Raw genomic sequence first — 12,967 nt, forward strand, 5'->3', positions numbered from 1 at the left:
CCGTTTCCGTGCTACATAGCTTTGAGCCTCTTCATGTCACTTCAACTGCTTCTTACACCATCTGGGAAAGAAAATCAATATGGCGGATGGATTTGGAGATCCTCATGGCTCTAGTCTGCGACACACTTGCCTGTTATGTGAAAAAGAACCCCACAGTTCTGCCTTTCATTTCGCTTCTCATGCTCACAATTTTGACTCTGGGTCACATGATAGTACTTGTGTTGAACTTTGAAGCCTTGTTCTTGCGAACCAGCAATCACCAAAGTGTCTTCCTTGGAAGCGGAGGATGGCAAAAATTTAATAGCTCTTGTGAGTGAGACTTTTGGTCATATAGTTCAAACCCAATATTATAATTATTCTCAATTTGACAACAACCAGCATTCTCTTTGGAGGGACTTGAGATCTTATGCTGGTTTCATCCTGGATGGTTTCCTTTTCCCACAAATCCTCCTCAACATGTTCTACAACTCAAGAGAAAATGCACTTTCTTGCTTCTTTTACATCGGATTCACCTTGGTTCGCTTGGTGCCACATGCATATGACCTTTATAGGACTCACAACTATGTCCAAAATTTTGATGGTTCATACATATATGCAGACCCTGCTGCAGATTTTTACTCCACTGCTTGGGATGTCACCATCCCACTTGTTGGCATCCTTTTTGCCGCAATCATATACCTCCAGCAGAGATTTGGCGGACGGTGTTTCCTTCCTTGCAGGTTCAGGGAGGTGGAAGTAGTTTATGAGAAGGTACCCGAAGCTAGTGAAGAATAAAATGAGTGTCGTTGGTGTAATATAGTAAACTTTGTATTGCATTTTTTACTTCTGCCTGATTCCATGCTGGTGAAGTTGTACTGGAAAACCTCTTTGTAAACCAAGACTATGTGCTCCAAGAAATGAGAAGTATCTTGTAATATTATCTTGGATCTTTGTAACTGAGCTATTAAAAGGGTGTAAATTATCCGGTAGCTATTAAAAGAATGTAATGAACTTTTTGGGTCTGTGGGTTTTTTTTAGTGTTAGCAAAGAGTTTTGTCGCTTTTCTTTTCTAACAGTGGTATAGCTGTAAAAATTAATTTATAAATTGATTCAATTTTCAGTATGATACTTTGGGCTTTTTGGGTTTGAGTGTTAGTAAGAAATTTTGTGGTTATTCTTCCATTAAAGTCACATAGTTGCAAAAAATAATTTATTAATTTATTGGATTTTAGAATATTCTACTCTAGGGGCTAAACCAAATATTTATGTATTTTCTTTTTAGTTGGGCTTGTTTGATGGTGTTGCCTCCCGCAAGACTCATGACTTGAGGAGAGGCAAGTTTGATTTAAGGAAAAACTTGATTCAAAAGAGGAGTTTCGAGATTTAGTTTGCATGAAGTAAATACCATAAAATGTGAGCAGGTATGTCTAGTATTTACAAATTTGAGAGTCCTTAATTTGATGTAAAAAATAGTTTTATGACATTACAAAATACAATTTATGATTTGTTGGTGTAAAAAGGATCAAATGAGATGTTAGAAGATATTTAATTGAGAAAATGATTGATTTAGAGTAATATTCAAAAGAAAATTGTTAGTACCATTAAATTAACCTTATCCTCACATTAAAATCGATTGTGAGATAAGTTTGAAAATATTTATAGATCAAAGTCATTGATTAATAGATTATGTTTAAAGATGAATATGTATCTATCTTAAACAAAAAGGGTAGGAGATAAATTTAAGCTCCAATAAAGGACATGACCAGAACAATACATAAGTACTGTAAGAGTAAAATTATGTGCACCTACTAACTTGTGAACTAAAGAAAAGTTTTACTGTATGATTAATTATTTGTCTTTAATATAAAATTATTTAATTATATAATAACACAACAGATACTTACATATAATTTTGTTGTTATTGCATCTAGGAATCCCTCGAGAGGGGGTTGGAAATAGTAGAATTTATGTAAAAAAAAAAAAAAGATAATATAAGTATCTGAAACTGTATTCTCCAAACTAAGCGTGTGCATTTATTTTCCTACACAATTCAAAGTACTTATTTGAAGCAAACAAAGCTTAACATGCTTAACGTTTCTATGCTCTGAAAATCATAATCAACCAGAAGAACAAACCTGGAAAACAGAAAAGGGAAAATACATAAGAGAATACTAAGAACGATAAGTGATAGGAATCAGCATCAAGTCTGTTTTCATTCCTAAAGTTATACCAAAGACGTCACTTATGTCTATATCATCAGGATTCATCCCATTCGGAAGCTTCCAATCAAAATGGTAAAGAAGTTGTGCGAGTGGCAGCTCAATATTTGGTAGTGCAAACGTTAAGCCTGGACAAATTCTCCTTCCAGCTCCAAATGGAATGTATTCGAAATCCATCCCCCTGAAATCAATTGAGCTGTTAAGGAATCTCTCAGGATGGAATGTCTCAGCGTCATTCCAGTATCCAGGATCTCTTCCAATTGCCCATCCGTTGACAATGACTCTGGTTTTCTCAGGAATCTTGTACCCGTTAATCTCACAACTCTCTCTGCATTCCCTTGGAAGTAAAAGAGGTACAGGAAAGCGCAGCCTCAGGGTTTCTTTTAGCACTAATTTTAAGTACTTCAATTCCTGAATTTCAGTTTCATCAACATTTCCTTTTGTTAGAGAATTGAGGCTCTTTGTGTCATTTTACATAATAGTTACAAAATATTAGTCAAAGCAGTAAATATGTTTTTGGTAAAAATACTTTATGATCCTTAATATTAGGATTTTTGTTGACTTTTGGTTGTACAAATGAAGCTTGCTGATGTCATGTACTGCTTTTGGATGTATGTATAACTCATTTTACGAAAATTAAAAGCAGATTTGAAGTCCATTAGCTTATCTTTTTCTCTTTCTTTCTTTCCCTGTTTTTCCTCTGCTTTCCATAAGTTTGCTGGATCTGAAAATTTCCAGATTTCTTTGAGTTTTATGAAACTATTGTTTAATTCTTATTACAATATCATGGTATCAGAGCATGTTTAGTGATCTTAAGGGGCTGTATTAGAAGAAGAAGAAAAAAAGCCTTTACCTCATAACTCCTTCATCTAAGCTCACGATGGCCTCATCCTCTTCTAATCTTTCACCACCTCTCTATAATGGTGACTGTTATCATATTTGGGCTATAAAAATGAAAGCTTTTCTAAAAGGAGTAGGTCTCTGGCAGTATGTTGAAGAGGAGAAGCTGCCTCCTCAACTGGGACCCAATCCCACCTTAAATCAGCTCAGAATGCATGAAGAAGAGATGACTAAGGCTCCTAGAGCTCTTTCCATAATACACCAGGGAGTCACAAATGTTATTTTTACAAAAATAGTTGATTGTGATACTGCTAAACAAGCTTGGGACAGACTCAGAAAAGACTCTCTTGGAAATGAGAGATCAAGGCAAATGCATGTCTTAAATCTCATGAGAGAATTTGAGACCTTGAAAATGAGGGAAATTGAAACCATAAACTAATAGAGTGATGAAGGTAGTCAACCAAATAAGATTGATTGGAGAGACACTTACTGATCAAAGAGTTGTGGAAAAGATTTTAGTGAGTATTCCAGAGAGGTATGAATCAAAAATTTCCTCTCTTGAAGACTCTAAAAATCTCTCTGAACTTACTTTAACAGAGGTGGTAAATGCCTTTAAAGCTCTAGACCAAAGAAGAATGAACAGAAGGGGCTTTTAATGTAAAGCACCAAGAGAAAACTCTCGGCAGTGGCTTGGGTAGAAAGTAAGGCCTGGAGAAAAAAGAGGAAAAAAGGGAGAAAGGAAAGCAGTGGGAAAAGAAAACAAAGTTTGCTCCTTGTCCTTACTGCAAGAAAAAAAATCATACTCCAAATTTTTGTTAGTGTAGGCCTAATGCAAAATGTAAGGTCTGCAATCAACAAGGTCATGTGGAAAAAGTTTGCAAGAGCAAAAGAGATCAACAAGGACAACAAGTCAGAGTAGTAGAGAAGCTTGAGGAATCAAGTGAAAATTTGTTTGTTGCCTTTTATTGTGCAAAAAACAATAAAAATGGTGAATGACTGATTGACAGTGGGTGCACTAATCCTATGACTTTTGATATTGATGTCTTCAAGGAGTTAAACAAATCCTACTCTTCAAAAGTAAGGATTGGAAATGGTGAACTGGTCAATGTTCAAGGCAAAGGCACTACTGTTATTGAAACTTCACAAGGTACAAAACTTATTCAAGATGTTCTTTATATACTTGATATAAGTCATAATCTGTTAAGTGTAGGACAAATGTTAGAGCAAGGATATTTTCTTCATTTTTTAGATCATGCCTGCACTATAAATGATCCTATGGGAAATAAAGTAACGGCAGTAAACATGATAGATAAAAACTTTGTCATAAACTGGAATCAAACCAGTTTAAATGCCTTTCACCATCTGGAAAGTGATTCAACATTATGGCATAAAAGGTTTGGTCATTTTAGCTATTCTACCTTGAAAAATATGCAAAATAGTGATCTTGTGTTGAACTTGCCTCCTATTGAAATTCCAAAACATGTATGTGATGTATGCCATCTTGGGAAGCAAACAAAATTACCTTTTTCAAAAGGCAAATGGAGGGCTAGTGAGAAACTTCAGTTGATTCACACTGATTTGTGTGGACCTATGAGTGTGCAATCATTGAATGACAACCTATACTTTATGCTTTTCATAGATGACTTCTCTAGATACTGTTGGATTTATTTTCTGAAACAGAAATCAAAAGCCTTAGAAGTATTCAAAAAATTTAAAGCTGCTGTTGAAAAACAAATAGGAAACAAAATTAAAATGCTCAGATCAGACAATGGTGGTAAGTTCACTTCGAATGCATTTGCTTTATTTTGCAAACAAGAAGGGATTATGCATCAATTGACCACTCCTTACACTCCACAGCAAAATGGTGTGAGTGAGAGGAAGAATAGGTCAGTGATGGACATGTCAAGATGTCTAATGATTGAAAAAGGGTTACCAAAAACCTTTTGGGCTGAGGCAGCAAATACATTAGTTTACTTGTTGAACATGCTGCCCACTAAAGCCATGAATAATGTAACTCCCTTTGAAGTTTGGCATGGTTTTAAACCATCAATTGATCATCTCAGAGTATTTGGGAGTGTATGTTATGCTCTTGTGCCAAGTGAGAAAAGGAGCAAGTTAGATAACAGATCAGAACAAGGGATTCTTGCAGGCTACAGTTTGGTTTCAAAGGGGTATAAGATCTATAATCCTAAGACTCAAAAGCTGCAAGTTAATAGAAATGTTAAAATTGATGAGCTAGCTGTATGAAATTGGGAAAGAAATGAAGCTGTCTTAACTGATTCCACTCAGACTACTTCAACTAGCTCTTAATTTGAAAATGAGCATAATGATGATGGTGATGAGGAAGATGTATCAATTAGAGGAACTAGATCCCTTGCAGATATTTACAACAGGTGCAATGTAGCCTTACTTGAGCCTTATTCTTATGAGGAAGCTGTAAAGAAATTTGAGTGGAGAAAAGCCATGCAAGAAGAAATCAACATGATTGAAAAGAATAAAACATGGCAGCTTGTGAAGAGACCTGAAAATCAAAAGGTCTTAGGTGTCAAATGGGTTTATAGAATTAAATCTAATCTTGATGGCACAATCAACAAGCACAAAGCAAGGTTAGTTGTAAAGGGACACCTGCAACAATATGAAGTTGACTTCACCAATACCTTTGCACCAGTTGCAAGGTATGAAACAGTTAGAATGTTGTTGACATTGGTTGTAAAACTGAATTGGAAAGTTTATCATCTGGATGTGAAATCTGCATTCCTTAATGGAGTGTTGAATGAGGAAATTTTTATTGAGCAACCAGAAGGTTTTAAAGCTTCAAGCAAGGAAGATAAGGTGTATAAATTGTACAAGGCTCTTTATGGCTTAAAACAGGCTCCTAGAGTCTGGTATAGTCGAATTCATGCATATTTGCTGCAGTAGGGATTTAAATGCAGTGAAAATTAGGCAACTTTGTATGTAAAGATGATTGGAAAGGAAGTAAAGCTTATAGTCTCTCTTTATGTTGATGACCTCTTGATTACAAGAGGAGACTTGAACTTTATTGTTGAGTTTGAGGCTTGTATGAAATCTGAATTTGATATGTCAGATTTGGGAGAAATGAAGTACTTCCTTGGACATAAGATTGAGCAAAATGATCATCGCATTTTCTTATCACAAAAGAAGTATGTTCTGGACCTACTAAAGAAGTTTAATTTAGACAGCTGCAAATCAGTGTTTACACCTCTTGTTGTGAATGAAAAATTGGTCAACAATGATGGAGAGGACAAGGTCGATGCTTCTGTCTATAGAAGCTTGGTTGGAAGCTTGCTTTATTTGTCTTCAACAAGACCTAATATTATGTTTGCTGCTTCCATGTTATCAAGGTTCATGTTTTCTCCTAACATATCACATTTTCGTGCAGCCAAAAGAGTTCTAAGGTACATAAAAGGGAGTGCAAATTGTGGTTTATGGTACTCGAAAAACCAAAGTGGAAGTTTGGTTGCATACTCAGACAGTGATTGGGCAGGAAGTGTTGAAGACTCAAAAAGCACTTCAGGCTATTATTTTTCCTTTGGAAATGCTGCTGTTTTCTCATGGAATTCCAAGAAGCAAGATGTAGTTGCACAATCCTCAGCTGAAGCTGAGTATATAGTTGCTGCAAATGCTACAAATCATGCTATATGGCTTAAGAAAATTCTAGCAGACATGGGACAATCAAAAGGTGACAGTGTTCCCCTGTTTGTGGATAATAAATCTGCCATTGCTATAGCACAGAATCCATTCCAGCACAATAGAACAAACCACATGAATGTTAAGTTTCATGCATTGAGAGAAGCTGAAAAGAATGGAGAAATTAGTCTTCATCATTGCAGCTTAAAAGACCAATTAGCAGACATCTTCACCAAGGCACTCTCAAGACCTCAATTTGAATTCCTTAAAGCTAAACTGGGTGTTATGAACAAAGACCTCAAAGGAGGAGTGTTAAAGAATTGAGGCTCTTTGTGTCATTTTACATAATAGTTACAAAATATTAGTCGAAGCAGTAGATATGTTTTTGGTAAAAATACTTGATGATCCTTAATATTAGGATTTTTGTTGACTTTTGGTTGTACAAATGAAGCTTGCTGATGTCATGTACTGCTCTTGGATGTATATATAACTTATTTTACGAAAATTAAAAGCAGATTTGAAGTCCATCCATTAGCTTATCTTTTTCTCTTTCTTTCTCTGTTTTTCCTCTGCTCTCCATAAGTTTGCTGGATCTGAAAATTTCCAGATTTCTTTGAGTTTTATGAAACTCTTGTTTAATTCCTACTACAATATCACCTTTTCCATCAAAGACTCGTCTTACTTCAGCTTGTGCTTCTTTCATTACCCTTGGGTTTCTCATCAATTCTGTCATTGCCCACTGTAAAGCCATTGTTGATGTCTCACTTCCAGCGCTGAAAATATCCTTAAAAAAAAAAATTAAATTAAATTATCAGCTTGGACACAATTTATTCGGTGCCCATTTCCTAGTATCAGAATAATTTCAGTTTGCTTTTATAACATAACTCTCAGTGGCAAAGGGTTTAAATTCTAAGTGCTTTCAGCAAATTAAAATAATATTATACTAACCCAGATGACTGCTTGGAAGTTGAGTTGGAATTTTAACATTGATGTGACATAATGACAGTGCTTTTCTAGTCACTATGATGTAATGCTTTTGTAATTCACTTGTGCTTTTGTAAAGTTAATAATGTTAGGTGTGTTAGGTAAAGGTTTGACACAAGTTAATGTGTGTTAGTTTAAGTTAATGGCTATGCTTAAATCCAGTTGAATAGCAGCTGATTTTACTAACCTTTTGTAAGTTAAATCATGTAATATTTATTCAGAAAAAGTAATGAAAAGAAGTAGAACTTTTCCAGCAGAAAACGTTCTTAGCAGCAACATTAGCATTTTCTCTGTGGTTTCATTAAAAACTCACTGCATAAACTTCCAAAAACCAACAGAGACAACAAAAGAAGCTTGGGATAAGCTGAGATTTGAATTTCATGGCAGTGACAAGTCAAAGCAGATGCAAATCTTTAATTTGAAGAGGGAGTTCTTAGAAGCTTAGTAGGCTGTCTATTGCATTTGACAGCCACTAGATCAGATCTATAGTATGCAACAAGTTTACTTTCTAGGTTCATGCAAGAATCAAGTGAGTTGCACTTCAAAGCTCTGCCAAAAGAGTGTTGAGATATGTAAGACACACAACTGACCCTTGGCATACTGTATAAAGGAAAAAGGAAGCCAAACTAGTAGCCCATGTGGATAGTGACTGGAGTCGCTCAGTTGATGACTTGAAGAGCACCTCAGGTTATATTTTCTCACTTGGAACAGGGATGATCTGCTGTAATTCGAGGAAGCAAGACATTGTTTCTCAATGAATAGTAGAAGCAGAATATATTTTCTATAGTGGGAACAAGTTATATGTTAACCAAAGAAGGGAAGATTTCCAGTCTTGAAGCTGTCCTGAAGCTCAGTAATATCAGGAATTCCAGTATACCATTTCTACTTTGGTTACTGTAACTAAGGAAAGCTTGAGTTCCTCATGATTCTTTTAATATTAAATAACAAGCACACTTTGGTTTCCCAAGAATCGGATGACGAGTTTTCTGGTGAAAATGGTGGTGTGAAGGGTTTGCCAATTAGTTCACTGGCCTTGGAAAGTTTCTGCTCAATAATCTCAAGAGCAGTTAGTGAAAACAATTTGAGGTACACTAGTGACCGTGGTTCTTCAAAATACTGTGGACCTTTTGGTGCAGCTCTTTCAGGATATTTCCAGGTCTGAAATATGAATACACAGAAATCAATACACAGTCTATTTGGACTGCTTTGGACACAAAGCCGTGACTTGATGGCATTAGAACTCACAACTCACATACTATTTCACTAGTTTTATTTTAGTTTGCTTTGTCAATGTGGGATTTGATTAAAACTGTTATAACTAGCAATGTTTTTAGTGTAAAACAATCTTGATAGCTTACGAACTCAAATACTATTTAACTAATCTTATCTTAACATCTTTTAATGATGTGGATTGTCCATACATATCTAACATCTCTTGTATTATGTTAATGTAGAATTTTCCTAAAGTTGTCATACTAGCGAAGTTTTCAGTGTGAGTCATCACTTTCCAATTGCTTGACAAGTATTCAAATGGGTTTGGATTCAAGATTTTGTCACCACCATTATAGTAACCATTCTGGAGAGTTGAAAATGGCAAGTATTGTATTAAGTATGATAGGTAGTTTGGCAATTTCACAAAAAAAGATAAACTACTTATTAATAGTGAAATCAAACAGTTTACACTAATGGATTTAACAAACAAACAGATGGAAAAATGTAAATTTCAAATTTAAAGAAGGAGAAATTCTTGCTTAATCGAAATTCAAGTGGTAAATAGTCATTTGGCCTTTATATAGATTATTCATTTGTAAAGATTGTATAAAATACTGTAGTTAACCGAGAATTTCCTTCAACATATAACACATTGAGTGCTGCCAAATCATATTTGCCACAACAGGGCCGATGTATCATTCCCTGGAAATCTTAGTTCTTTCCTTGGTATTATGATAACTTCTGCAGGCTCAGGCTTAGATTGTCATAAATGATTCTCCATTGCTTGCTTTTTTCGCATGATTCAGCTCTTCTCTTTGCCACTCCCTTAAATATTTACCAAATTCTCTGTTACTGTCTGATTTCTCATATAAGAAAATAAGTTATGTATGTGGAGAACTACTAGAATTTTGCCTGATATTTTTTTTGGGTCAAAATTTGTAGTGATAATTAGTTTATTTTATATTTATCTCAAATTCTGCCTTCCAATATGTAAAATTAAAATATTAGTGTCAAATATTGAATCATCAGTGGTCCATCGTTGGAATAGCACAAGGTTCAAACCAAGGAATCCGTGAAGAATACAACAGCACAGTAAACAACAGGAAGGTTTAAATCCTGTTCATTTGCTCATGAGTGATGGCAGGGGAGTTTGCAGAATTTTTCCAAAAGTGGACCGTCACTGGATTATGAATTGGACATACAACGAACCAAAAGTGGGTTAAATCTTGCCAATTGATATAATTTCCTGCAGAATTTGCAGGGCCACAAAATGTGTGCTAGAAACATTCTGTAGATAATGTTGCATAGATTCCACAGTGTACGTTTTCCAAGTATAAGACCAAGCGCCTTTAACAAGTTTGCTTGACCTTGCTTTTTGCAGGGGAGAGAGACCACTCAGAGACTGCAATATTATTTGGTGTCATCCAGTCTGTATCACTGTATGTGACAGAAATATAAACATCAAAATGAGGCCTCAAGTTCTCAGTAACTGAATTTTCATCTTCTTGGTTATATTAATTTTTATGACCATGGCTTCTATTGTCACTTCTCATTGCTGCGATCAGCTTCTATGGCTTAACATTCTCATACTTCTTTTTACTATCTTATACACGACTAAAGTCTCTTGCACTATAAGTGAAATCTCTTATGGAGATCACTGTGCTTCTGTTGTCCCCGAATCAGCCCCAACTGCTCTGGAATTCACTAACTTGCCGTTTCTAACTCTCCAAAATGGTTACTATGATGGTGGTGACAAAATCTTGAATCCAAACCCATCTGAATACTCGTCAAGCAAGCAGAAAGCAAACAAGCGGAAAGCAATTTTTCACACTGAAAACATCTATAGCACAGATTCTGAAGGTGTCTACAAGGTTGATGGAAGGTTGTTCCTCTATAGCAGGAACCCAAACTTCATGGCTCCTGATGTGATATATCCCCATTCAATCTTTACAGGCATGAGATTGGGGAAAGGTGCTTTGATTTTCAGTTTGAAAGGATTCTGGTCAAATTCTAGTGGCAAGCTGTGCATGGTGGGATCAAGTTCTAGTTTCTCCCCAGGAGGTAATTTCCTTCATCATGCTGCTGTACTTAAGCTTGATGCTGTAAGAACCTCAAGCAATATTACCAGTCTGGTTAGTGGAACTCTTCAGAGCTTGAGCTCTGATGATGATTTGAGTTATTTTGAAACTATTTCCTTGTTGATATTTCCTGTAGTAAATTACAAGTACACTATGGTTTCACAAGAGCTAATCGAAAATGAGTTTTCTGATGAGATTAATGCTGCTGCTGAGAAATCATCCCTGAGGTTACCCATGAATACAACCATTTGTTCACTCTTTAAGAGATCTATCAACTCATTCAAATTAGAGTATAGAAGTGACTGCAGTTCTAGTGAGACTTGCAATCTTTTCGGCGATGCTGTTGGATACTTGCCTCGAGTTATGTCTCTCAATGAAATTCAGTGTCCAGTGGATGAACAAAGTATGAAGTTTTTGATGGAGTTCCCCAACTGTAGTTCTGTTCGGTATTATCACCCTTTCAATCCGAAAGCAACATTCATTGGGGAAGAATAAGAATCAGCTACACGCTGCTGCTTGCCGAATCTTGAACAACAATGGTACATTGGATGGATCTCATGTTGAGGATTGCTCCATAAGGTTTACCTTGAGATTTCCTGCAATCTGGTCAATCAGAAACAGAACAAGCTTGTTAGGCCAAATTTGGAGTAACAAGACTGTGAATGGTTCTGGTTACTTTGACAGAATTGTTTTCCAAAGTAGTGATTATGATAGGCTACTTCTTCGTGGACTAAAGTACCAGTACACAGCAATTGACAAGGTAAGAAACCTGCAATGCTCAAGGAAGAAATTACTAGTCAGAAACGGTTGGGGGAAATATCCTGATGGGTATTCACCTGAAATGAGTTTTGCTATGTCTATAAGAAAATATAGAAAAGATATTGCATGGGGTTCTTCAGTTCAGGTCTCCGTTGGTGATCAAATTTCTCCGTGGTCAGAATTTTCCTCCATGCCACTTTCAAGCTTGAGGCCTCCAAGTTTTGGCAATGAATTGAATATAAACAATAGTAAAGAACTCAACATCAGCTACAAGATAATTGTCACACCGCGTGACTTTATTGAATTGGGTAGCGTAAAGACACTATTCAATCCATCTTTTAGTGTGAATTCAAGGCAAGTTGAAGTATATGCTGAAGGGATTTATGATGCCAAGACTGGGGTTGTTTGCATGGTTGGCTGCAGATATCTTGGCTTAGACAATCATTTATTGTCAAATGAGTACATGGACTGTGAAATTATTGTCAATTTTCAGTTCCCTCCACTGAATGCAAAGAAGAATGGAGTTAAGATCAGGGGAAGCATTGAAAGTGCGCGCAAAAACTCTGATCCCCTTTACTTTGATCCTTTATCTTTTTCTTCAACTGCTTATTACAGAAGGACAATCCATATAGCAGATGGATTTGAAAGACAGTTAATATGGCAGATGGATTTGAAGATCCTCATGGCTCTGGCCTCCAACACACTTGCCTGTTTCTCCTCGGTGTTTCAACTTTTGCATGTGAAAAAGAATCCCAGAGTTGTTCCTTCCATTTCACTCATCATGCTAACAATTCTTACTTTCGGTCATATGATTGTTCTTGTGCTGAACTTGGAAGCCTTACTTTTACAATGCCACAATCCCCGAAGAGTAATCCTTGGAAGAGAAGGATGGTTAGAAGTACAGAGGATGATTTTGATGGCAGTCACAATGGTGGCTTTTCTGTTACAATTTCGTCTTCTGCAGCTTACATGCTCTAGTCGAATGGGTGATGCCAACCAAAAGGCCTTGTGGGTTGCTGAGAAGAAGGCATTATTTGTGTCTTTTCTCTTATATCTAGCTGGAGCTGCAGTTCATTATTCTTTTCATTTCAACTATCACCAGCAATCTCTTTGGACGGGCTTTAGATCTTATGCTAGTTCTATCCTTGATGGTTTCCTTTTCCCACAAATCCTCCTCAACCTTCTCCACAACTGAAGAGAAACTGCACTCTCTCATTCTTTCTACATCGGATTCACCTGGGTTCACTT

The 12,967-nt window shown here is 36.2% G+C and overlaps 1 protein-coding gene across 1 annotated transcript; it reads right to left on the bottom strand.

Moving 5' to 3' along the window:
- Positions 1–2,150: 2,150 nt before the first annotated feature.
- Positions 2,151–7,467, bottom strand: LOC123195754 (cytochrome P450 71D10-like). The gene is made up of 2 exons (XM_044609586.1): positions 7,344–7,467; positions 2,151–2,635 (listed from the first exon to the last, which is right to left on the bottom strand). The coding sequence occupies exons 1-2, from the start codon at positions 7,435–7,437 to the stop codon at positions 2,151–2,153; spliced, it is 579 nt and encodes a 192-aa protein (XP_044465521.1). The 5' UTR covers positions 7,438–7,467.
- Between the last annotated feature and the right edge of the window lie 5,500 nt (positions 7,468–12,967).

This window comes from Mangifera indica, chromosome 1 (genome assembly GCF_011075055.1).
Source record: "Mangifera indica cultivar Alphonso chromosome 1, CATAS_Mindica_2.1, whole genome shotgun sequence".
NCBI classification, from domain to species: Eukaryota; Viridiplantae; Streptophyta; class Magnoliopsida; order Sapindales; family Anacardiaceae; genus Mangifera; species Mangifera indica.

Bases quoted from the DNA above. Each gene is read 5' to 3' on its own strand.
- LOC123195754 (XM_044609586.1), bottom strand. From the start codon at position 7,437: ATGGCTTTACAGTGGGCAATGACAGAATTGATGAGAAACCCAAGGGTA. The intron at 2,636-7,343 runs GTGATATTGTAG...CTCTAACAAAAG, and splicing joins ACGAGTCTTTGATGGAAAAG to GAAATGTTGATGAAACTGAA.